This window comes from Netta rufina, assembly GCF_964035555.1.
Source record: "Netta rufina genome assembly, chromosome: 3".
Lineage (NCBI taxonomy): Eukaryota > Metazoa > Chordata > Aves > Anseriformes > Anatidae > Netta > Netta rufina.
This window is the reverse complement of record NC_140125.1, coordinates 35,771,702-35,797,491: the sequence shown is the minus strand read 5'-3', so window position 1 is coordinate 35,797,491 and position 25,790 is coordinate 35,771,702. Positions and strand designations below refer to the sequence as shown.

Sequence of the window (25,790 nt, the reverse complement as noted above, 5' to 3'; positions counted from 1 at the left end):
AAACTTAGGAGGACTTGTCTTTGGAATGCACATATAGAAGTATTCTACTATTCTCAGTATCTCCTTCCCACCCAAGTCTGAATACATCTTCAGCTGAAAAAAAAAACAGATGAGAAGTGGGGGAGAAGAGACAATTTATGTTATTACTTCACAAATATTTTAAGAGACAGTTTTAGGAAAATATACATCGTAATTGCAATTTTTCCAGCATTGACAAAAGGTGCTGGTTATGTTGGAACAAAGCTAAAAACTTATCTAACCAACCCACAACTAACACACTGGAGGAACTGATCACTTCCCTTATGTCAACAGAAATCCTGTCACTGTCTCCAGTCAGATAATGACTTTGCCACTTATCTTGTTCTCATTACGTTTTCAAAGTGTGGCACAAGCATATGCTAATGACCTCTTTCCATGCTGAAGTTTTTTGTTGAACTCTGGACTCTTGCCCACTCATCTGGTATCTACTTGGTAGTAAATTGCTTTCTGGCTTTCTTCTCAACATGCATCATCATTGAAGAGTTCTCCAGAGATCTTGTTAAAATAGCAACCAATTCAGTGTATTCAGCAACTTGCAGCAGTAATAAATAAATAAAAATAAAACCTACACAGTGAAGCCAAGACAACCTGAGAGTAGCATTGCCAGTGGTAATGATACATCATAGCTTTGATAATTGGATATTATAAATTGGATGATGCTAGAGAGCCTGAAATTAAGTTAGATCTAGTAGAGGTTTGGCTAGCAAAATACCAATAATCAAGTTTGCACTGGACTGCTGGTAATATAGTAGTACCATGCTGACAATACAAGAGCTGAGTATTGTGACAGGGTAAGCTTTAACATAAGTCTTTACCCACTGAGAAACACTTTTTCCTCTTTTTTCCCCCCCTCCAGTTTATGAGCATCCAGAAAGCAGGTTGGTCTTTGGCAATCTTTTTGTCTTTTAAAATATTTTTTAAATTTGACCTGGTAGTAAACCATTTCTTTTTGACTCTCTCAGAGATGTCCTGTCCCTCCCTCCCCCTCTCCCCTTCATTTTTTTCTTTTATTTCTATTTCTCTCAGCATCTGCTTTTAGGTAACTTTCTCTGCACTGTAATACTTGTAGCATCGTAACACTATAAAAAAGAAAAGAAACTTAACCAATAGGGAGGGAAAGAGGTGAGGAAATTAATTTGATGCATTTGATTTAAATTAAATGCATTTGGGAGCAAAGATCTCACTAGTTTTACAATTGCAGTTTTTCAGAGAAAGACTGATAAGCTTCCTGAGTTTTTTTTGTTCTTCCAAAACAAAAAAAAAGAATCCCACTGGCAACATACAGCATCTTGTAATCACACAAGAGGTAATCTTTAAAGTGATGGTTACAAAGGCAACCTGGTGAGGGTTCAGCCTGCAGGCAGACACTAGGCCATGGATTAGGGCCTGGCCTGGGGTTCTGCTAACCAAACAGGACAGAGAACTACCAAAGGCGACAAAAGAAATATGCTGCATGTGACAGACACCTACATAAGCAGCTGAGAGAAGTTACAGCCAGCGTTGTAAGGGGTGGCTGGATTTTTCAGGTTTCGAAAGATGGTTTTGTGAGAAATGATATAATAAACCAAACCTATTGTCTTAGCATACAAGAAGAGCCAAACTGCTGTTGCTGTCCAGAGGACTGGGAGGCATGGGCTGGATGCCTTCCCCGGCTAACAGGAAACCATCCAGGACAGATGGAGCAAGCACCCTGGTATCACCATGCTGGTGCCCATTCCAGGCCTGACAGCATTGCCAAGCTTTGTAACCATTAGAAGCGGTCAAATAAGCTCAAACCAGTGTTTGTAACATATCTTCTTCCAGAATTCTTCTAGAATGTAAAAAAATGGAAATATCAGATCGATCTATGCTAGCAATACTACCGCAAAAGGCTCAGAAAAAGGCCTACTCTAGGATTAGGTGCATCTGGGAAGCAAAGATGCGGTTCTGTTTCCCGTATCAATAGTGAGTGCAACAGTGCCAAATTTTCTATTGGAAAAAATTATTTACCATATTATCTATTGGAACCTTTTGGATATTCATGCTGAAAAATGCACTGCCCATTTGTTAAGTCAGTCTCAACTTCTAAAGATCAAGTATACAGTGGTTGCATACACACAAAATATACAACAGGATATGGGATTTCAATGAACTGAGCTTTGACCACAGCTACCTCTTAAGATGCAACAGCTCTTCTTTAATTACTTAGTTACATTCCTCCAGTTTCACTGAATAGGCATTGGCAGGCACCATCACCATCGACTCTCCATTAAGACTGATCTTTGCAATTACTGTACAATAATTATTTCCATTAGTTTATATTTTCAGCATCTGACTAAATATAAGATCTTTGTACTTTTCAGTCCCTAAAGTACAATGAGTTTGTATCTATTCTGCACTTCTCTGCATTAGAGTTTTTGTTTTATTTAATCTTCTCTCATTAGGTATTACCTTCATAGAGCTTTGATTTGTATAGCACAACATTAAGGTTTCAACAAAGAATATTTGGGGATTTGCATGCACATACATGCCTAATGACAGTAGGCACGCACACTGCCTAATAACCAGTGAAGGCTTCCTGTCCTCCCTTCTGCTATTGTTTTTGTTCCATCATTAAAAATGTCATGCATAATTCAATACTACGTAGCATGGGCCTGACTGTGTAATTCTTCATGGAAGTCATTATATTGAATTTTTTGGTATACATAACATCCAATACAGACATATTATTGGAAACAGCAGCACATTTTCCATAGTTTTGATAAAAATTCTGCATGAGAGCAAAGCAAAGTCAGATACAGTAGAGCACCAGTTCTTCTTTGCTATACATAAAGGTAGGCTTATTACTTAGCATGTTTCAGGAAATATCTATACCATTGTTCCCGAAAATAATTGTTTCCAGGGAATTTGACTGTGATACACAAAACACTTCAGTGCACAGCAAAAGGCCACACATCTAGCTTCTAACATAACCCACAGGGCTGTACAGGCTACTATTTTTTCTCAGTACAAGCAAGAGATTAAAATAGAAGAATAAAGATATCTTGCTATTCTATATCCAACTAACAGATTAAACAATAGCTTCTGTTCCGTTTTTTTTTTTTTTTTCCAGTGTGTGCCTTCTGACATTTGCAACTCCCTTTCCAAACAAAAGCAGCTGCTGCCCAGCCATAATCTAATTCCAAGAACCAAACATTAAAAATGCAAAAATACTAAAGAAATAATTGTAAGCATCACCAAGTCTGCAAGTTGAAAAGCAGAGTTAGGAACAGACAATACAAGATCCTTTACTTTGAACACTGTAATACATATAAAAGGTCTTGTTAATGTAGCTGCTATGTGTTTGATTTCTGATACCACTAGATTCTTATGACAAACTTTATACATCAATTGGGAAAAACAGGTTATCAAATTACTAAGAACTGTGCAGCTCAATAAATAAGTAAACATTTCAAAGCCATTTTCTCCGGAACGTCTCTTAAGTAGTAAAATTTTATTCTTTATTACTTGTATTTCTATATATGTGTTAATACTATTAACTAGTATAATTTTTTATTTATGTTTAAATTGACTTTCTGAATGTTTTTCTGTATTGACCATCTCTCCTCCTGAAAGACTAATGATTGCCAAGTAGCACCGATCTTGCAGGACACGGCCTGAGTCACGGTAACTTGTTATTTCCCCATTTCTGGAGTTTCTGTAAAGCAGAGTGACTTCATTAAGTCAGACTTTCCTGTGCAGGAAAGAGCAAAGTCCTAGGGTAACCTCTCTTTGAACCCAGAATATTTGAGCCAGGTGTATTAGAATAGCACTGCAAAGTACAGCACTCAGAACAGCACCTATTAACCAGAGGAAGAGATGCAGAATGGAGTGAAGCCGTGCTTATACAAGAGTACAAAGCCTAAGAGTACAATAACACATTGAAACAATTATAGATAACACAAAATCTGTAAGCCAGATAATGAATGAAAGTGGAAAATAAGTTACAGAGCCTGAAGCTTAGTAAGATTTGTTCGCAGTGGCAAAAATACACTTGATTGCTGCTTTGAGCCTTCAGTACTGTGATGGTTCTTCCTCCTCAGAAATAGTAGAGCAGCTCTGTGTATGTAACAGGCAGGAAAAGGGTAATCATATAAGGGCTGAATATCCTTGGACAGCAGCGTTGTAGCCATGACAGAGAGGAATGTTATGGCTATACACAACATGGGAAAGAACACAACTTTGGAAATCCGTCCAAACCAGTAAATTAGCTGTGCATTTGCATTTGCTGAATCGGTAGAGACATAATCTAATTAATCTACACAATTGAGTTTGAAAACAGACATTGATTACAAACACAAATACATAAACGGGAATGTAAATCTTGAAATTCAGTCTGCACAGACAGAATAGCCTTTAAGGAAATAAAAGCAAGAGAATTTTACAACATTTAACTACTTATCTGCTGTAGAACATGTAAACTGCATGGTAATTTATGTCACATCATTACTAAACAAATAAGAGGATTATATATCTAATCACATACAAATATAAGCTTCTAAAAATCTAGTTGTACAAATCTGCTATTATTTACTTTTATGGATTTTTATATACAAATGGCTTTTTGAGAAAGAAACAAAACCAGTAGTAGCAAAGCAGTCCAGTTACATTTAACAACTGTAATGAAGTAAACCGGCAGGATTCAGATTCCACTTTATTCCCTAACATTGTCTAACTCCATTACCTGCTTTTCCTCAGTTTCCCCATTTGTAAAGTAGACATGATACTTTCCCACTTTATAGCTGTAATTTGAAGTGCAAAAACAGGCTTTTGAAACTGGCAGTTAAGTTATATTATTAGAAATAATTTTTATATAACCTTGATAGCTGTGCTGCTCTAGCCCACATTTTTATTATACGACTGTGTTTCTGTTTCACATTCCATGAGGTCCTTTCACTTTAATAAATGGGACCCTAGGATACACTGTCTGCTCTGCAGTGTGAAGTGACTATAAATCAGACTGAACAATTAACAGTGGTACTACTCTGCTGGTCTTCATTATGTTTCAAAATTATCATGCCACAGACGTGGAAAGAAGTGTTCATTTCATAAATCTACATGCCAGACCTCTCCAGTTTATATGCTTAAGCCATAAGAGCAACCAGAAATGTTCTTTAGATGAAACTGGGACTGTAAAGATTAGATTAAAACTTAGACAAAGATCCTCAATCATGAATTAATGATAACGGCAACACTTCTACCAGACATTTTTTTTTCTTTCAGATTTCTAGCTGCCTGTATGTTCTGCATGGGTACCTAATACTAGCTGCATTTCTCAAAGCAAAACTCCAATAGCATCAAGCTCAGAACAGTTCTATATTTCAAAGCATTCTTGTAGAAAGTTGGTTTGAATAAATACTTTTAAAAAAGTGTACTTTGCGATAAATACTCAAAAAAAAATCCAGGTTTGATGATAAATCAAATGAAAAATTGAAGTTCTGTTAATTTAACATTAAACAGCACCAAAAGGATCTTCATACACAGTATGTTTAAAAACTCTTAAGATGAAGAACATCTACCATTATGTGATTTTAGAATAAATTAAAAAAAAAAAAAAAAACCACCGAGAAAACAGCTAGTTCTTGTGGTATACAGATGCCAAATGACTGTGGTATCAAACAACAGCCAGACACATTCTATACTAGAGGTGTGAGTTTTCTTTTGCTCTGATACAAGACACAAAATTGAGTACAAGAACAAGGAACACGTGATGATCTTGTGAGTTTATAAGGAAAATCAGAATTACTCATCATCACCATCATCTAGCAGTAGCTTTGTTCGTTATGTGAGGTTACAAGTTTAATTGCAGTATTAAATAATGTGGGTCAGGCATGTTAGTTTTGTAGCCCAGCATAATGTCAGCAGTTACGGCATTCTTTTGTATCAGAAAAAAATCCCTACAAATTGGTATCTGAATAAATCAGGTTAGCAGCAAAACAAATTAATTTCAACAACCATCTATAACAACCAAGAGAAAAAGAGAGACTGCTAGCTTGGTTTGTTTATACATTCAATGCATTATAAAAGCGGGCACACACATAACTTTCAAATATGAGCCTGAAGAATTTCCCTGCAGCCAGAATTAGACAAAAGGCAAAAAAAAACCACAGAAATGACTTGTATCACAATGAACAAGTGAATTCTCAAAGCCAGGCTATTTTAAATGCATACAATGCATGGAATCTATGAGCAACTGTCATTTCAAAAAATCACTGTTCTCATTTAAAAGGCACAAAAGACAATTAAGTATATCACAATAAGAACTCAAACTATTTCATATAATACTTCGTATTTTGAGAGCGTGCATGTGAAAGTTGACATCGTTGACTCCCCTGACAAGCCCAAACAAAAATACAAAAGCTGTAAAGTAGTTTTAAGTTGGTAGAAACCTTTTGCATGGTGTCAGAGAACAGGCTATTCAACAGAGGGGAAAAAAAGGATTTGCTTGTTTATCCGATTTTCATGAGGTTACGTTGAAAAAACTGACAGAGGATTTTTTTTATATTATTATTATTACTCATAAGACAGAAAAATATCATTACTTTTCTAGTACTGTAGCCTGTATTGCTTTTTACACAGTCATGCTTCAACAAGCCATGAAATTCAGAGGATAAACATCCAATAGGTACAGTAGAAAAAACAATCTCTCACCTTTCAGCCAAAGATCTTTTACGGAAGCCTGGTGCATCTACATCTCAAATGTAGTACCCTTTATGTACACAAAGTAAATCTGGCAAAATAACTTCATAATTGAGTGTAACTCAGTGTTTGCAGCACACAGAAATGCTTAATAAAATCAACAATGTTTCAAAGCATTCTTTCAATTCGACTTGCAAATTGTGCATTTAAACATTTGAGATAAATTAATGGTGTTGTAAATGCTTTGCTTGACATGCAACAGTTTAAATCTTGGAGGCTATATAATAACTAGAGAAAATTTACAGACATTCAGTCCTGAAAATCACATTTAGGCTTCTAAAATTCAGCACACAGAGGTAAGGTGTGGACAGTAATTACCACCTTCTTTCTGGGCTGAAATCTCCAATGTATTTTTTTACAGCAATACCTCACATCTTTGTGTATCTTCTTATGAAGTCTTCAATGTAGAAACGTAGAGCACTTAACTGTTCTAGAAACATCAGTTATTCTTTTTGTCCTTTTTCAATTGTGGTTCTTGCTAATTCAAGGAGGCCAGGAAGAGTTAAGCAGATAATTAAAATAAAATCATGTCAGCTGAAGCAAAGAACTACTGAAATTTAAAATCTGATCCAGCTGCCAGAGCTGGAGTTGTTCAAACTGACATTTCTCCTGTCACATAACAACACAGTTAGTTTTAAACCTGCACAGCATCAACTTTGGGTCTACTCACACAGTGACAGAAATATAATGTGACATCCCCAAAGAAAGCAATGAAGGCCTGAAACCAAGCAAAAATTATTCCATATTCAGTGTGACCTTTTCTTTACCAAAATACATAGAACCTTCCTTAACAAGCTGATTTATTTTTTTTTTTCTTTTAAAGAGTGCTAGTCGATGGAGGTGGGGGGCAGAGAAAGAAACACAAGGTCATTGACAAATTCCCCTTTTCCTCCCTATTGAAAACAAACAAGTCTCCCTTCCAGTTAAAAAAAAAAAAAAAAAAAAAAAGGAAATCACTGCCAGTGCAAACAGCTGATATGGTGACTAACACTGAAGTAACTTCTGCCTGGACATCCTACATGAAGAAAGGAGGCCAAAGAGAAAAATAAGAATAGATAAAAATTAGACAGAACTTGAGCACAGAGAAATGTATCTGCATATAAAGAAGCACAGTTAAATCAGTCTAATTTTTGTTCCTATCTGTTAGGAAACAGATCATTAAAATCCATTCAGATCTAGACTTACTAAAGCAATACCAATATGTTCCTTATCTGCAAAAGCTTATTTCAGAAAACTTATTGCAACTGACAATACGATAGGCAAGATGATTTGAGATGGAAAAAGGCAGCTAGAGTAGTGTATAGGGAAAATAAAACAAACAGAATGATCTTAGTATGGTTTCCTTCCCTAAACTGTAACAGTATTTTTTTGAAATCAATGACAAAACCAAAACTTGAGAGGAGAGGGGAAAAAAATGTCCTGAAGCTTGTGCCACTGTCACCAGGTGTGAACTTTTAACACATTTTTGTTGACTGCAATTGTAATACTGAGAACTACCTTCCATCTACAAGAGAAAGATTAACCAGGAAAGCAGCCATTTGGGTAGGTGATTGTTCAGAAGCGATGGTGGCAGGAGGAGGAAGGTCACTACCAGGAATTTAGTGCAACCCTCACGGAACATCAAAACACAAAATGGCAGAGATCATACTTGCATATTGTCAGACTGAACTCCTGCAAAATCCAGTCCAAGGAGCTTTTCTCCTTCATCACCCATTGAGTGTTTAAAAAGGAAATGGCTACATGAAACAAAACAAATAATCAAAAAAAAACCACTTTCACTTTGTCTTATCTGTTCAATCTGTTTACCCTATGGACTCAACTGCTATGGAAATGCCTTGATGTGAGACTCTTAAAAGCTTGAAAGGGAAGAAAGAGAAATTGAGTGCACCACAGAAGCCTTCCTGAGCACTCCAATCTTTCCATTCTTTGATAGGGATTACCTTAATGATCCCGTACATTGATTTCTGGTGAATTAGTGCAATTCTATGCAGAACAGCACGTAGCTGTACATAACCACATAGCACTGCAAAGTATCAATCTCTGAAGAACACAGCTGTAATGAGAGCAGTGCATGCTTTATAGAACTTGTTGCAAAATAAATAAATATTGCACAGAAAAAATACACCCTTAAATTAAAATCAAAAAGACATTTAAAGTTTGGGCATTCTTCATTACAGGAAAGAATCTTCCACCCTGAGGCCATTATCCATCAGAAGAGCTCCATCAGTGTATAATTATTTCTGATAAATGATATTAAGCTTCATTAAAGAGGTAGTGACGATGTGAGAGAAGACAGAGAGAGCTCAAGCTGTACATAAATCTCTCCACTGTATTTCACTTAAAATCACCCCAGCAGGAAGTCATAAAGAATTTTTTTATAGGTAATATTTTCAAATGCTCTGCAGGCTGTGCTGCCTAATATCCATCACCTTGAGTGTATGTTCACAAGCACAGCGCAATCCAGGATGAAGGACATTATTTTATTTCCCTCCCTCTTTCCCATCCCTGTAATCACCTTCCCACTTACCCCCAAGTCCTTCTCAGCCACAACAAAAACACTTGAACATAATCTAATTCATCACTGAACACATTTTCATAAAACCTGACCCAGTAAGCACTGGAGAAGCAACCTCTGCTGCCAAATAGTAGATCTTGGCTCATAAGCCAGCAAAGGTGCTGAGCCCCACTGCCCTGTGAAAATTCAAATGTGTTGCTGAAGCACAACGTTCTACTGAAAGGACAAAATAAGGCTTTGTTTTTACAGCATACTGCAAGTTTCCCCTGAAGAAGCGCTGGACAGAAGGAAGAGATGGGTGGTCAGCAGCAACTGTACATGTGAAGGAGAGACAAGAGTTACATGGCAAATTACTCTTATTACAAATAACTTATATCAGAAAGGTCAGCTTAAACAACACAAAGTGCCTATTACTTTGGGCTCTATTTCTGAAAATATTCCCATATACAGGTAGAAAACCATAATTTAAAATTAAACATTTTATTTTAAGTCTAATAGACAACTACAATCCCAAAATGACACTTCCTGCTTTGTCCACAGCCATGCTGCACAAGTAAAAACAACATAAATGTGAAGCCTATCTACCTGTAAACAGAATAAATATTTGGGGAATTCGCTTCAAACCATCCTATACAAACAGTGAAGACAACTGAAAGCAAATGTGCCATATCAAAGATCTCTCAGTCCTACTGCTTTGTCAGCGTTCTTATTTCCAGCAGAGAAATAACAGCAGCTCTAGTTTAGTCTAGCATACTAAATGAGTATGTTTTTCTTGCAATGAACACATCTATCTACTGGCCACAATGTACAAGCAAACTCATCTCAAGAAGGATTCCCTCCCTCCATAAAAAATCATTTTAAAATGAAGCTACAATTTGAGCAAGATTAAACTACAAATGACACATTTAAGCTTAAGTTGTTAGAATGCAGATTTTAAAACTCAATATATTATATACAGGTTGAACTCATAAGTTTAGAATAAGGATGATTTTATCATACTATGTGTTGGTTAATTTTTAACATCTTAGCTTAGCTTAAGGCTAATTTAGCCTGAAACAGCACAATAAAGACCATAAAATAAGAGACAGATTACCACATGAAGCTTAGTTATCTAAGTGACCTAGCAGGAATCTAGACAAACATGCATTACAGTCAGTGCTATTTGCAATTGCAAGGATCAAAAACCACTAAAAATGTTTTAAAGCCAAAATTCACAAGATACTGCTGTTTATCCTAGAACATGTATATTAATTTACTACCAATGTGAGAAAGAATTTCTCAAAATAAGAATACCTCAAAATCATAATTAAATTGCATGTTGCAGTTCAGACAGCTGTAGAAGTTAGAAACTCCTGTGACCCCTTTTAATTTGCTCTTCTATTAAAACCAACAGCTTTGTATTTCGTGAATCACTTCTAACCTCTCCCTTTGCTCTCAAAGAAGCAAAGGGTCTCAAAGGGTCCTTCTTTACTTTCAGAAAGAAGTCTGTGAAACCTAAAATGGAGAACAAAGCAAAACATTTATGCCTCCCTTGCTCTCACTGAGGACTTGTGCACTTACATTCCTCTTTGCTCGGTGAAGTTACATTCAGTTCTGTCAAAAGTTGCTGGTTGGAGTTAGCGGCCTGCGTGGTTAGAGAGGTATTGCTGTTGTCACTGTTCGTTTCTCCAGAGAACAAATCTGTCTGGCTGTTGCTTGTGCTGGGAGTAGAGTCATCATCTGGCTGCTTCTTCTGGAAATCTATCAAAACCAAGATCCATACGTCATCTCAATTGCTCAACCTAATCAATTTTGTACAAAAAGTAGCATAACGAAAACAACCCCCAAAGACTGTCAGAGGCATCATCATCCTGATAGTTTTTAAATCTCATAACACAAACTTAGAGTAGCTTTTCATTATTTCAAAGTATCTTAAGACTTATTTAATGCTAAAGAACCACCACCAATTTCAGAACTATACAAAGTTCTTGTTTTTACATCTGTTCAAGAGCATCCAATGCTTAATACTGCGTGTATCAGAATATACCACACGGTGGTATCATTTTAATAACTGCTTGCACAAAGCACTTATAACAGCATAAAGGAGCAAACATCTGACTGAGGAAGAACTAATGTATGCAGTACAAGGAAACGTTAGATTTCTCTAAAAACAATGCTTCTCACTGCCATTACCTAAAACCCTACCAGTGTAGCAGCTCTGGAAAAGCTCGTGTAGACAACTGTGGTTCTAGGTTAGCATGTGGGAGCTGGGTTTTGCATCACTTGTTTAGTGGTTATGTTATTTTCTTAATCTTTTCTTCACTTACCAAACTATCTTTATCTAGGCCCACAAGTTTTCTTGCTGTTGCTTTTTCCTGTCTCTGCCTTGTCCCCTGGGAGCTGTCCCCAACAGCAACTGACTGTGTGGGTCTTCACTGCCAGCCAGGATCAGCTCACCACAGCATGGCTGCAGACACTACATGCTCCAGCCTTGCTTAAGAAGGCAGGTATGAAGTCTGCAAGGGGCACCTTAGAGGTGTATTTACACTGTGCCTATCCCATTATGCCCATCCCAGTGACCACCCAGGGAGGCTTTAGAAGCTTAGGTACCAATGAAGGCAGTCCTCTGAAAGGAAAATGGTTTCTCTTTACAATATTCCCTTTAATATTTAACCAGCCTGCCATTTGACATTTCTGAAAACACCTAAACCATACTCTTAGATATTCACTCAAAGACCATGCATCATCATAATGAATAGCATACCTACTTTTTTTCCTTTCAAACTGTGGCTTTCAATAATTTAAAAACACTTAGAAAAACATTATTCTACATAGTCCATAAAAAAATTGAGAAGTTAAGGCATTGTGATGTTGGCTTTTTGTTAAATTGTGCAGTAAGCTGTCTGAAAGAGAAAATCCTTTATGTTTACAGTTTCCATTAAAACAACAGAAAAGTAAAAATTTCTTAGTGTGTGGGAAACGTAATTTTTAACCTTCCACTTTGTCATATTTGCTTTTAATATTAAACACCAAGTTATTTATGCAAAGCAATTTTCTCCTACATACTTAACTTCAAAGTAGAACCAAAAATGAAATAATAATGCTTCACACTCCAGTTAAGTAATAAAATACACTGTTATCACAACATTATGACAATGAAAAGAAAAAAGAACAGAGTCCTATGAGCATACAATGAAATCTTAAACTATTGTAGCAGCAAGTTTAGGAAAAAAAAAGTATATGTATACCAACCAGAGGACAAAACTCTTTCCCAGGTTCCCATTCAGGCCACATTAACTTCTATTTTCACTTGATTTGTCCATGTCTTGCCTCTGTATGCTTCAGTCTACCTGTGGTATCTTCTTCCTTTTGTGCCTACACTGTCTTAAGTTCTTTTTCCATGCTCTGACTGAAATGAATCTGGGAATATTTAAGCAATCCCATCCCCCTTGCAGATCCTCTCTTGCCTTTCTGTACCTACCAAGATATAGCCCAGTTGACTGGGGGGGGGGAGGGAGGAGAGGGATAATAAATAAAAAAAAAAAAAAAAAAAAAGACAACTATTTTGCAACACTTAAGCCAATGCATGTTTTGCAGCAGAGCTTAACTATTTGCAAACGTGATTGGCAAACTAATACATTTTACCAGTTTTCTGACAATAATTTCAATAGTTTAAAGCACACTTCAAATGCACCAGACAATAAAGCTACCTCTGCTAGTCAAATCAGAGGGTAGGTTTTCAAGGAGTCCTGCCACAGGGGTGCCAAGACATTTATTTTACCCCAACAGGCAAGATTAACAAAGCCACCATCAGTAGTGGTTAGTACACCTTGAGCTGGCTGAGGCAGCTGCCTCTCTCCCCTTCCCAATTCCCTCCTCCTGCAGTGCCCAACCGAGTGGAGAACCGAGCTGTGGAGGGGACAGCATTGAACCAGATGAGGAAATAAAACCACCTCAGAAGACGGCAGCAACAAAAACCAGCCAACACACCTACATCAAGGCACTATGGATCCGTCAGTTGAACACCACTGCCAACTCCAATGCTGGCGTTAGATTGACCTATGTCCATGGAGTTTGGTTCAAGAGGTAAATCCCTCCAGGACATTAAAACTACATACAGCTGATTTGGCTTCAAAGTTTTCCTTTTCTTCTCTTCTTGTCAGCAAGTGCCAAGTCTCAGAACTGCCCCCACAGTCCAACCTCCACACGTTGGATAGATCCCATCCTCAGGCCTACCCTGGCTCCAAACCAGATTAGTGTTTGAGGTGAAATCTTTCCAAGTGCTAAGCTTCTCTCGAGGGCTTTCCAAAACCCACAGTCCTGATACTTGATTAGCAATAGCGTTGGTCTCAGTTCCTACCCGCTACACCACTGATTTCAGTCTGACACAGCTCTGCCCTCGGACACCCTCCAAGAACACCCCTCCCAGCCAAGCGGATTTTGGTGTGCTTGACATCCAGTTATTCCCACAACACGAGACATCTCTTCCTCATAAAGATTGCTGAAGATGACTGCATCATCTCCTGGCATTCCTTACACATTTTTTTTTAAAAAGAAGAAATAAAAAGGCAGAATTTATTTATTATGCAAATACACATACATCAATAAAGGTTGCTCGTTATGTCATGACAGAAAAAAAACGGAGCAGTCCACAAATATTTGCAGATGATGAAACGCTGGTTGCCAACATGACTCACTGGGACTGGGAAGCACGGCAGTCCAACAGTCCCTAATTGCTGACTTAGGATTTAAAAGTAATTTGCCAGAGAAATGAAGCTGTAACTTCTGCTGTGGAAGACTCAGCCAGAAGCCAAGCTTGGATAGGAAAAGAGCTCAAAGCCAGGGAGGAGGGGGGAGGAGACAGATAGGAATTCATCTGCCTCAACAACAAAATCTCAGCAACTGGTGGGATGCAGTTTGTCGGGGTCATAACAGAGCTGGGAATATGCCCTACTCGGGCCTCACTTATTACCACAGTTTCATGCAAGCCAGGCTCCTGAATATCAGTAGTGTTCTTGCAATCAAGAAAGATTCAAGCACATGGGATTCTGCACCAGACACGAGCTGACAGCTACAGCAATGAGACCTGGACCTAAGAGTTTAGGAGATCCCCAACTTTTCACACCTATACTGAGGCCACAGTGTGGTAAAGGGGGAGCTCACAGCCAGAGACATCCTGGGAACCACTGGGCTACAAATAACCCGTCGAGAAAATAAATGAGAAGTGCACATTGCCTGCAAAGGTGGCCACAGGGAGTGTTTTATGTGAGACTGCACCCAAGGCAGGGCACAAAATGAAGCCGTATTATGTACGTGTATCAGAAATGGGAGCACTTCCATTTCCAATGAGCTGAACAAGCAAATGGTTCCACTCAATATTATACACTGTGAGCTATCTACAAAATCCATTAAAAAAACGAGTGCAGAGTTGCAGAACAACAATAGATACTATGGAGTTTATTAAAATTCAGCAAGTTAAAAATTCTCAGCCACTGTATTTTTTTTTTCCCTAGATAACATGCAAATACTTCGGTTGGACTAGCTCAGTGTCATCCACAAAGGGCATTTTCAGATGAATGTAAAACATTTTTTAAGGAAATAGTCTAAATAACAGAAGTCCTGACAGTTGCTCAGTGACAGAATGGTAGATGTTAATGCTATGCAGTACCTCCCAAAGCTGTACATTTAAGATGTGCATAAACCAAGCTGATTTTTTTCCGAAGAACTATTCATATTTGCAACCTATTGATAAATTCTCCGACTTAAAAGAGAGCACAAAAGGCTGTGAAAAATCTTCGCTCAGTGTTTGTGTTTCACAACAAGCTTCCAAATGACATTGTCTGAGTTGCCACACAGCAGCAAAATCCACCACAGCATCTGCATCCTTTCTGCCTTTATGTTGTATCCAGAACAAGTTTTTATTCAGTCTGCAGATCAATTACCTTTCAAAAAAGTCTTACCCTGCTCAGTTGGCTGGAACCTGGGAACATCTCCTGTCCATCCTTTTACTTTTTCATTGCAGAAGAGAGTACTTGAGGAAAAGACTGAAACTGGAGTACTCTGAGACACACTAACTGTAACTCAACCTGTATTACTTACACACACTGGTTTATTACTAAATATTGCCATCTTACTTCAAATTGCATTACTGAGGCAACTTGCAGTAACATCAACAGCAATACAAGACCCATTCAGTAATATAATCTATATTATAAATTTGACCTAAATTATCAACAGATTTCTGAAATACCGCTTTCTGATTTGTGGCCCAATATTTTATTTTTGCAAATATGTATCTAACGATATATTGGATGAGCTGTATTATACTTTTTCTCTGCTTTGGTGGACACCATTCAGCCTTTTTTTTAACCAGGACACCTGTTAACACAAATAACTTGCAGACCACCTTGATCTCCCTCAAACACAATAAAAGCTGGCAACAATTACCGGAGCAATTGTGTCTGAATGGATCCAGTTAAGCCTTAACTACTTAACAAATAAAACAAAACAGAAATACATGCACAATCCAGGCAAGATCCTGGCAAGTTTTGAAGGGGAGGCTTTACTCTGATTAAAATCAGAACATAACTATTGACAGAACAATGACCTCCCTAACAGACTCAATGTGGGGGGAAAAAACAAACCAGAACAAGAGCTGGCAAGGAATTTATCATTCCCAGAAGTTTCTGTTTAACTACAGAAGCATGCAAAAACACCTTCATTAACTTGTCTCTTCCATTTTTACTGAGACTTTCACTATGCTAGCAAAAGCAGTGCCAAAACGCACAATGTTATGACCCCAAATCCATCAAATCTCCCAATGTTTCCCTTTCTCTGTTAATAAAATGCAATTTTATAACTTTTTACAGAACCTTCAACTGGTACACAGGTTTAGTTAAAACTTTCTCCATTTGACAGAATGTTTTCTTTTCCTGCTCAACTGTCCCCCTTCCTCCATTGCCTTCAGGTTTCAGATTATTTTTTTTTGTTATCAGGGGGAGCCAGCACTAAAAGACAACTTGAGAAAAGATCTCAATAAAATGTGCAAAATCAATCAAAAAAAAAAAGTGCTGTATGGTAGAGAAGCTGCTAGTAGCAAGCAGCAACACTGCCAGTTTTTGAGCTCCAAAATCCTTTTGCTGTGCTGTGTCTAAGGGCTGCACCCCGCATCCCAACTAGCTGAGTGAAAGCAGAAAATCTCAGGCAGGGCTCTGATGCACTGATGTTAATAATAAGAGAGTTAATTTTGTTTTGTTGATTAGGATTTATGTGTAAACAACACAAGGACTCTGTGCATATACAGACATGATACAAAAAATTCATAATTTCTATATACAATAAATCCAAATAGATAAGATTCAAATGAAAGCAAGAAGCCAGATTTGTTCCCAGACATCAGAAGACAAGTTCTTTTGTAAGACAATCTTACGCCCTTTCATATTTCTAAAATAACATTGATAATGAAAACCAGCACGTTTATAGCTTCTGATATTACAGCCATCAATATCTGACAAAACACATAAGATAATTGTGAGTCCTAGACTTTTGTTTAACTGTAAGGGGTCTGTAGTTGAACAGGGAAGAAGAACCCTTTAACTTCTGCTAATTTCTGTGATTAGAGACTGTGGAAACTTGAGGTACAGTCAAATATGAGCCATACCAATATACCATTAAGCATTTAATTCTGAAAAATATATGTATGTCACAATATTATATACAATGACTTAATACTAAGCCATTTTTCCCCTCATTTGCACATTTATGACACTCACAAATGGTCTTAAATTTAATACACTCTCCTTTCAGCCTAGTTTAAGGATCAAGGTTACCAACACCTCCTATTCTCTGGTCTACAAGAGATGTTGTCATTAATAAAGAACAGGCTCATTGAAATAAATGATGTATGTTGCAAGAAGTGTCAGAGTAAACAGCATGCTAAGATGAGAAAATTAGAGCCTTTAGAATAATTTCAGTTGACAGGCGATAGCACACCACTTCCTTACTCTCCAGTCCTACAGCTCCCATAACTTTGCAGTGTGAAGTAGCAAAAAAAAGTTATTTGGAGAGTGTTTGCTTCTTGCACTGCATTAAATGTGCAGGCTGCACATTGCTTGTTACCAGAGCATCTTGTTCTTTTACAGAGCATAAATTAACATGTTAGTGTTACATCAAATGTCCATTAGCATCACAACACTGCACACAAAAGACTTTTACCTTCCTCTAATCAGAAAACAGTTTCACACTTCAAAGAAAGTGCATTTTAAAAGTACTTTGGGAAGTAACACAAATATTATGACACTGAAACTGCTGTGGAATAACTTAAAACAAATGTTTCCCTATCATTTCATTTTTTCTTCTTCATATGCCTGGTCATATATGATGACCATGATATATTCACTACAAGACCTAAAGATTTTATTTACTTTTTTATTGAGAACTCTTCACTGCGTTTTTCTGGTTCATAGCCTACTGAAGGCATTTGAAGTGGCATTCATTTATACCTATATTTTGCATAATAAATTAATGTGAAAGTAATTAGTAAGGGGAATGCACTACGGAACAAGTATTGAAGAAGACAGCCAAAGTCATAAAATGGCATCAAAGATAAGTACTGTAAAAAATTACATTTATAAATACAACATGTACACACATTTTAGAAAGGTGTTTCCTAATAAGTACACAGTTATAGTAATAGCAAAAATACGTGGAGGAATTGAATAATAGACTGGGGAGTAGGAACATTTTTACACGAACTGTCAGTTCAGCTCATCACTTTCACAGCTGAGCACAAAGTACAGGGAGAACTAACACCATGAAAAATATTAGAAAAATGATTTTCTGTACAACTGAACTTTAGAATTGTGAGCATGTTTTAAAAACATCAACACATTAATAGGAGTTTCAGATAACGTGATTTGGATGTTACAGACATCAAGCTTTTCATATAGATTTGGTTTTCTTTTCCAATAAGCAGAAACACTAGAAAAAGGGTAAAATAAATATGAAAAAAAAAGTGTCTGCAAAGGTGGCAATTGGTTAAAACCCTGCTGCAGTTACACGTATTTGTCATTCAAGAACCAGGATCAAGTTATATATGACCCCCATATTTGTAAAGCTACAGGGACATTTAACATGAATATTTTCTTTAAGTTCATTAAATCTGGTGACATCATTTGTTGAGTAAAGTCCTACCATAGCTCCTAAAAGTGACACCCTTGCTTAAGGGTAACATCCCCAAACAGGCCCTGGCTGCATGCAATGACTCTCCCCCATGCTTATGTGGGAAGTTTCAGATATGACTACCATTTTGCTTACTGTTTATCAGGAAAATTCAAAAATGACGACTAAACAGACTAGCAAGCCAACAAGCATAGCGTTATTACAAATAACCTTCATTTTAAGATCCAAGTTGTTAACAAACACATATGCATATTGCATGGTTAAGGAAGAGAAATGCAACTTTGTATGGGAGCGAGCAGAAGAATCTGCAGCAACTCTATTAAGCAGGCTTGTAACACCTCCCAATTCTGCCATGAAAAAACATGCCATTTCCACAGCACATGATCCCACCATCCCCAAAGTAGCTGTGAAATACTGAAATGATGAAAGAGGAATTTCATTATCACCTAGAGAAGCAGCCTCTGAGAGAAGCTTCCCCACCGAACACACTCCTTGCTCTGTCTGACCACAGCAATTTGCTTACTGGAGATGCTTCAGTGCTGACCGGCAACAAGGTCACCGAAAGCCTTGGGGGAAGCATTTTAAAAACCCTTCCATCACATTTCCTGTTGTTACTTTCAGTAGCATGCTTATCTCATATAAAATTTCATTATTATTCCGTAAAACTCACCAACACAGAAGTATATTACTGCCCATCACCACGGCATCCAAAGTACTGAAGCTACGATGTAACCTACTATTTGAACAGCCACTCTACCTTTCCTGGTACAGAATCCCTCACGTCCATGGTTAGCATCTGAGCTTTAATCCTGTACTGAGAACAGACAGCGAGGAGCTACTATATAAAGGTATCATCGCATCACGAAAACCCCACCCAGTGAAGGTCTAGCTCTATAGCACCTGCACCTGACAGCAGAGCTAGGAAATTAAAATAATCTATCACTGAACTACTTGGGACTGTATAGGTTCTTCAGTGTCTGTCAGAGAATATCTGTAATAACCCAACCCACAGTAAAACCATGAACTTTAAAGAAACTCTGGAAAACATAAAGCAACCACTTCTTGATCATGACTGTGAGAAATGTCTTATTTTTCACTGATAGGTAGAGAGAGTGAATTCATCAGGAAGAACACCTACCGAAATAGACTGCTAAGAAAACACCCAGTCCATCAGGCAGCTTGCCGTGGAGTCTTAAGTGCTGCCACTACAAAAATTGACGGTAATGATGGTTTGACCAATTCTAGAGAGGAACATCAAGAGCAAATCCTGGTACCCAACAGGAAAAATAAACTGATAAAAGGTTAAGAAATTAGTCTGTAAAACTAAGCGACTGCACTTCTTTAAAGATCCACATGCCACTTAGAAGAAATAATCATTTAACGTGATCCGAGTGCAGTACAACACTGGGGATATAACAGAACTAAATACAGGAGAGTCTGGAAAAAAAAAAAAAAAAAGTACCTGGGGAAAACATCTAAGCAGCTGTGATCTACAGAACTTATTCTCAAAGCACAATTAGAAAATCTGTAACATGAACATTTAAAAATAGGCAAGATAAATTCTAAAAAATACACAAAAGTTTTGTAGTGACTAAGAAAAGAAGAAAACTGACAAAAAGCTGCAGCTCTTGCAGCTCTGCCATTCCCCTAAACTTCTGTATCTTCATCACTTGAATACTTAGAACTAGTAGTACTTTATGAAATTGAATAAATTATTAAGAAAAGTCCCATTTCAAATTAAATTCAGATTGATGATACATCAAAATCTATGCTAAGGGGAAGAAATGTTCATTTTGATTAGAATCTCATAAGTAAACCCATAAAACAAGCACTTTGCAACAGCAGCGAGTTATATGAAGTAAACTAATGAAGTGAACTTCTAGAGGCACTTTTATAATAAATGAGAGATCTTGAAAACATGACTGTTAACTGATAGAAATAGATTTTAATTACCATTCATATTTATTTTGGACACTTCATTCACAAGACACGTAGGAACTAATATTGTTTTAATAAAGGAAATGCTTCAATTAGGTTCTCTTGTACTGGAGCTATCTTTGCCACTGACCTTATCATGCCCTTTCCAATACCTAGAGAGAACCTTCCAATTTCAAAACATATGTCTATTTTTTTTTAATTAATTCCTCCAGTCCAAATTATGTGGTTGCAATTAAACTGAACACACGGCTCATTTTCTGTCAATAATAGTCACATGTTGAAGCGTTCTCATAAAGTTGTCTATTCTATAAACTGCCAGGATTTTCACGTGGGATAAAAGGCCCCTGCAGCAAATTAAATCTTTCTAGCACTAACCCACGAACTCCTCATCGTTTCCGTCTCCCTCATCGCCAAGTTCAGGCACCTTAAAAACTACCTTTGTCCAAGCTCTGAAAACATCCCTTAAGAGTTACTTATTTCTTGGCCAATTTTCCCCAGTACTCATAGTACAACCACGAGGCAGATCTAAGGCTCTTTCTAGAAGAGGAAAGGGAGCAGGGCCTCTTAGTCCCGTTTCATTTCCATGCCACTAACCCATCTGCTGAGAGCACAGCAGAACCATCTGGCTTCAAAAGCCTCCACACAGTCACCACACGATGGAAAAGCAGGCAGATCTCATTTTCCTTTCTAAAGGAAAGGAGGGGGAGGAAATACCTGTCTGAGGAGAAGATTTCATATTTTATCGCTACTTAGGTTTAACCACCAAATCAATGAATTGCAAGATGAAATGTTAGGAGTTTCTTTCCACTCTTCAAAATGTCACTGGAATCTGATGCTTATTGTTGCAATAAATACCTGCCTTTCATATACAGCACCTGAAGAGAAGTGTGGAGAGAGGGAACACCAAGTGCAACAGGCCTCAGGTGTGCAGGCTAAACTTCGCTATGGTTGGAGCCCACGTGAGAAACTCGTGGCTGTGATAGTCTACAATAATAACCAACAGCAGGTCATGTTTTAATCACACGAATGAGAAAGCTCACAGGAAACTCAACTCACACAGTTGTGCCTTAGCTTCAAGCTCTGCAGTTTAGTAACTTCCTAAAGGAGTCCGGGAACTTGAAGGAGTAGCTGTAGTCTCCCCACTTATCATCCCCCTCCTCCTCACTCTGCAATCATACAGAAATGCACAAGAGCACAGTGGTCAATCTGCCAAGGAAGAAAGTGCCAAAGTGAGACTATTCAAGGCGCAAGGAAAGGAAAGATGATCTAGATTTATGAATCCAAAAGGTCAAACACAGCAAACTGTCACTGGATGCAGTTGCCACAAGCTGCTGCATGATCATTGAACTCTGAGCATGGAACAGCATGGCTCACAGACACAAAACCAATTTCAGCCCTCTTTGCTGACTTTCAACATACTTGAGGTATATATGTATTTCCCTTTGCAGTCTTTTAGGGAAAAATACATGAATATGCAGATATCGGAGAACTGCTTACATAAAATAAACATTGCTTACACTTTGGTGAGCAACAAAACAACAAAATTTTGAGTTAATGAAAACAAATATTTTATTTCTACTTATTCAAATTGTCTTCTTGCAGATAGCAGGAATGTTGAATTCAAGTCAATGACAACAGGCATTTGCATTAGTAGCCAGTTAATCCCAAACAACATAGCTGGAACCCAACCTAAAATATGGAATTATTGTGAAATGGCCGCAAAGTTAAGTCATCTAGTTATGCTCATTTCTAAACCTTAGGGATTTTTTTTTTCCCCTTACAAATGCTGACTATTTCAAAATTTCCACACTTCTCTGCTTTCTTTGCATTCAAAGAAGTGCAGAAACTGAGAGGAATGGAAAAACTACTGTCTTCAGAATGATATGTTTCTGTCCCTCCAGTGGGATCAATGGATAAATAGACTCCACTTATTTTTATACAGCAAATACATGTGAACTTAAAGCATCTCCTGCCACAATGAAGTGATCCTTCTGCATCTCATTGCTGGAGGATCACTGCTGAAACCTGATAAAACAATCTTGTCTATGTCCTAATTGAAAAAAAAAAGTGCAATAAACAAACAAAAAATGAAAATAACCCTTTTGCTTCATAAATCCATGATTTGTGTCTTCTGACTTCTTCTGCCACCACTTGCAAATTACTGGAGATAAGAAAGGTAGTCTTTTGCCAGTGCTGTTTCCAGAGCTCTGGGTTGCATAAGGTTATTAGGCATGGGAGATTTACAATCACTTAGACAGGAGTCTTCATGAGTAAATAATAATAACAAAATCTCTATATCACAGCAGTGATGTGTAGACCTGTAACAATATATTAATTAAATGCTGGTAAGGTGGGATCCTGCATGTGAAAACAGATTCTGTGACCAGTTCTCCATGTTCCAAGCTTTGTTCCAAGGAGATCAACAGCTTCATGGCCACATGATTGGGACTCCTCCTCACCTAAAGGCTCCAGTTTTGCTTTCCGTCTAGAGGCTCAGAGAAAATTTACAGGATTACACAAGTTCTTCTATTAACAACACAAAACAGGGAAAAACTATTTTGAGTGTTCAAGTAGGGGTAGGGGTGCAGAAAGCGCAATTTTCAATGTATTTACCAGAAAGAACAGGACAAATCATCCCCAAATGCTTACCAACAAAAAGGAAAGCGAGGATGAAAAACGCTATTCTCATGCATTCAGCTAGTTTGCTCGCATCTGAAGTGCAATACCCAGGAAATGCAAGGAACAAAAATGTACTTTCCAGAAGAGTTTGAAAGCATTCTTTCAAGTGTTTTTGTTATGCTTAAATAGAGCTGGAAATAACATAGTATCGCTTCTTCAAGAGCTTGCACTGTATAGAAACAGCATATCATTGAACCCACCCCTGAAAAGTTTGTAGGGAAAATATTAGAAATTATCTGCTTTTTGGTGTTAGTAAGCTAGAAGATAAACAGTTAACAGATAAGCTTTATCCTCAAGTTATGGTGGCTAATTCTGTTTCAAAAGCAAGTAACTCCAGACATTCCTTTGGAAACTAAGTGAGGATTGGCACGTAAACCTCAGATCAAATAACAAAATATGAATAAACTAAAGGATACATAATTTTTCAGGAAGAGCTGAATGATTACTAGAAGCTAATAGCTGTTTCGTGCACTCTGTTCTGATTACCTGATTAAAGCATGAGCATCCAGAGCCTATCCTTAGCAAGACAGCAGAACACAACCAACTCCAACAGCAAGAGGGCAGGTAGCTGAAAAGTTGCATTAGCTGAGAAACTCAGAGCAAACTTGGGACAAGCAGCCCAACCTCTCCGCCATCGTTCACAAAGAATAAGAATGGCAGGAACCTCCCTGTGCAACCCAATTCTCTTTTGAAAAGTTCTCCTTAGCCTTCAGGAGCTCAGAGGCATGCCCCCACCAGGAAATTTCTAGTTGAGTGCGTGATGCGGCACATTAAACTATGTGATGTCTACCAGCAGAGGGAGGTGTTCTATTAGATTGCATTTTCCAAAGACTTCCTTCCCTGCACATTGATTTCAATGTTATTTAATCATCACCAGTGGGGAACAAGCTTCCTTACTTCTTTAAAGGCACTTTGAAGAGTCTCTTGTTATGCACATCCACTTTAGACTAATTACTGCTCTGGTAAATTTGATTTTCTACTTAACAGAAGCAACTCAGTAACTAATCCAACATTTCCAACTCAAACTGTCAGCAGAAAACCCTGCCCTTTATCCTCTCTTTCTGACCCATAATGTGATAACAATAGAAATTCTCATCTTCCATCTGACCAGGAAGAATTTGAGATTTTTTACAAACCAGAAACTATTTCATCTTTCTTCAGTGGGGAGAGAAAAATGAAGTGGCATCACCTTGCTCTGTTGGCTGAGTCACTTCAGCAAACCATCAAGCTTGAAAGACACACAAATTAAAAAGGGGAGAGGGAGATTTACAGTAGCAAGACCAATGTTATTTCATCTTTGTAAATTCTGCTGCAAAAATTTGTGGGAATAACCAATATTACGGTTTCCTGAAAGACAAAGGAGTGGTGCTGACAAAGCCTAACTGCAGGCATTTAATTTGTGCATGACTGAGTGGGCAGACACCTCTGGAAAAAGATTCAGAATATCAACATTAGGAGAAAAACTACTGCAATATTAAGTGTCTAACTCACTCTCTTGAAATACCTACTTGTCTCTGCTGACTACACTTGGCAACTCAGTTATGCATTGGGAAAAAATATCCCACAAACCAGCCATCTCTCTTTACAACTGTTTCACTTATTCTGCAGAAGTAAGGAATAAAAGCAAGCCCCTTGTGTTCCAGAAGAGAGCTGTAGGCTTCCTACACTGAAGAGCTGAACAGCTGCTATCTGCAAGACTAAACAACAAAAAAACAAAAATCTTTATGAAAAAGAGAGCATTAGGGTTTTTGGTGTGTATCATTTCAAATACAGGGTACACTGATTCCTGCCTTCAGGAGACAAACCAACCAACAAATCTGTGCTATCCACTGCATTGGCTATTTCTACCTAAAGTAAAGTCTAAGTTCTTCAACATCAGAACTTCAGGTGGTGTATTTTATCAGGAGACACTCCAGTGTTAAATCTTGCTGGAAAAACAAAAATGTATCTAGGAATAAAGAGCAAAGTTTTCCCTATTAAATGGGATTTTGCTTGGAAACAGCAACAGGAAATCTAACAGGTAATGTTCTGTGGCTGCCTTTCCACAGTTCTTTCTCACCTAAACTGCTGTAAGGCAACATTTTAATGCTGCCTAATTGTCTTTATATTAAAATAATTTTGCGATAAACAATTTCAGAAGTTCTCCTTCTGAAGGATGGATTTTATTCTCATAATCATATAGCAGAACCGTAGTGGTGGCTATAATGCTATATGTACTACATTTTTTATGCCCATATATGAAATTACCTTCATGAAAATACATATATTTAGCACAGGTCAAAATGGAAGAAAAAGGCTTTTTTTTTTTCCTCACGAGAATGGAACACCAGAATCATAAGTTTTATTCATGCCATGGCTTGGATTATCTCTAGACCCACTACTTGCACAAACAAAAAGTTTTTATTTAAATAAAAAACATGCAGCACTAATTTAAAGTCAGTTTTAAGAAACGTTTCTCTTATTTGCCTAAAGTTTAAGTAAACATTAATATATTAAGATTCTCAGCATATAATAGTAGCAGCTCAACTGAAAAGAGAAGTAAAATAAGGGTATTTCAGGTTATTACATCTATCCATAACCTATTGCTTTTTTGTTTGTTTGTTTCTCCCCCTAGAAATAGATTCCAAGCTGATACATGTTTTCTCCAAGATTTTAACTAAGAAATTAATTCACGGACTTCCATGCTAACTGCACTGATATTCCACAGGATCTCATATCTAGTTAAATACATTTGAATCTTAAA

General features: G+C 37.5%; 1 protein-coding gene across 1 annotated transcript in view; it reads right to left on the bottom strand.

Moving 5' to 3' along the window:
• The window catches only part of ZFAND3 (zinc finger AN1-type containing 3), a 133,184-nt gene that overhangs the window by 32,733 nt on the left and 74,661 nt on the right, over positions 1–25,790 (bottom strand). The window contains exon 4 of the mRNA XM_084284729.1: positions 10,832–11,011. Within this exon, the coding sequence (XP_084140855.1) occupies positions 10,832–11,011 (180 nt within the window). The remainder of the gene's footprint in view (positions 1–10,831; positions 11,012–25,790) is intronic.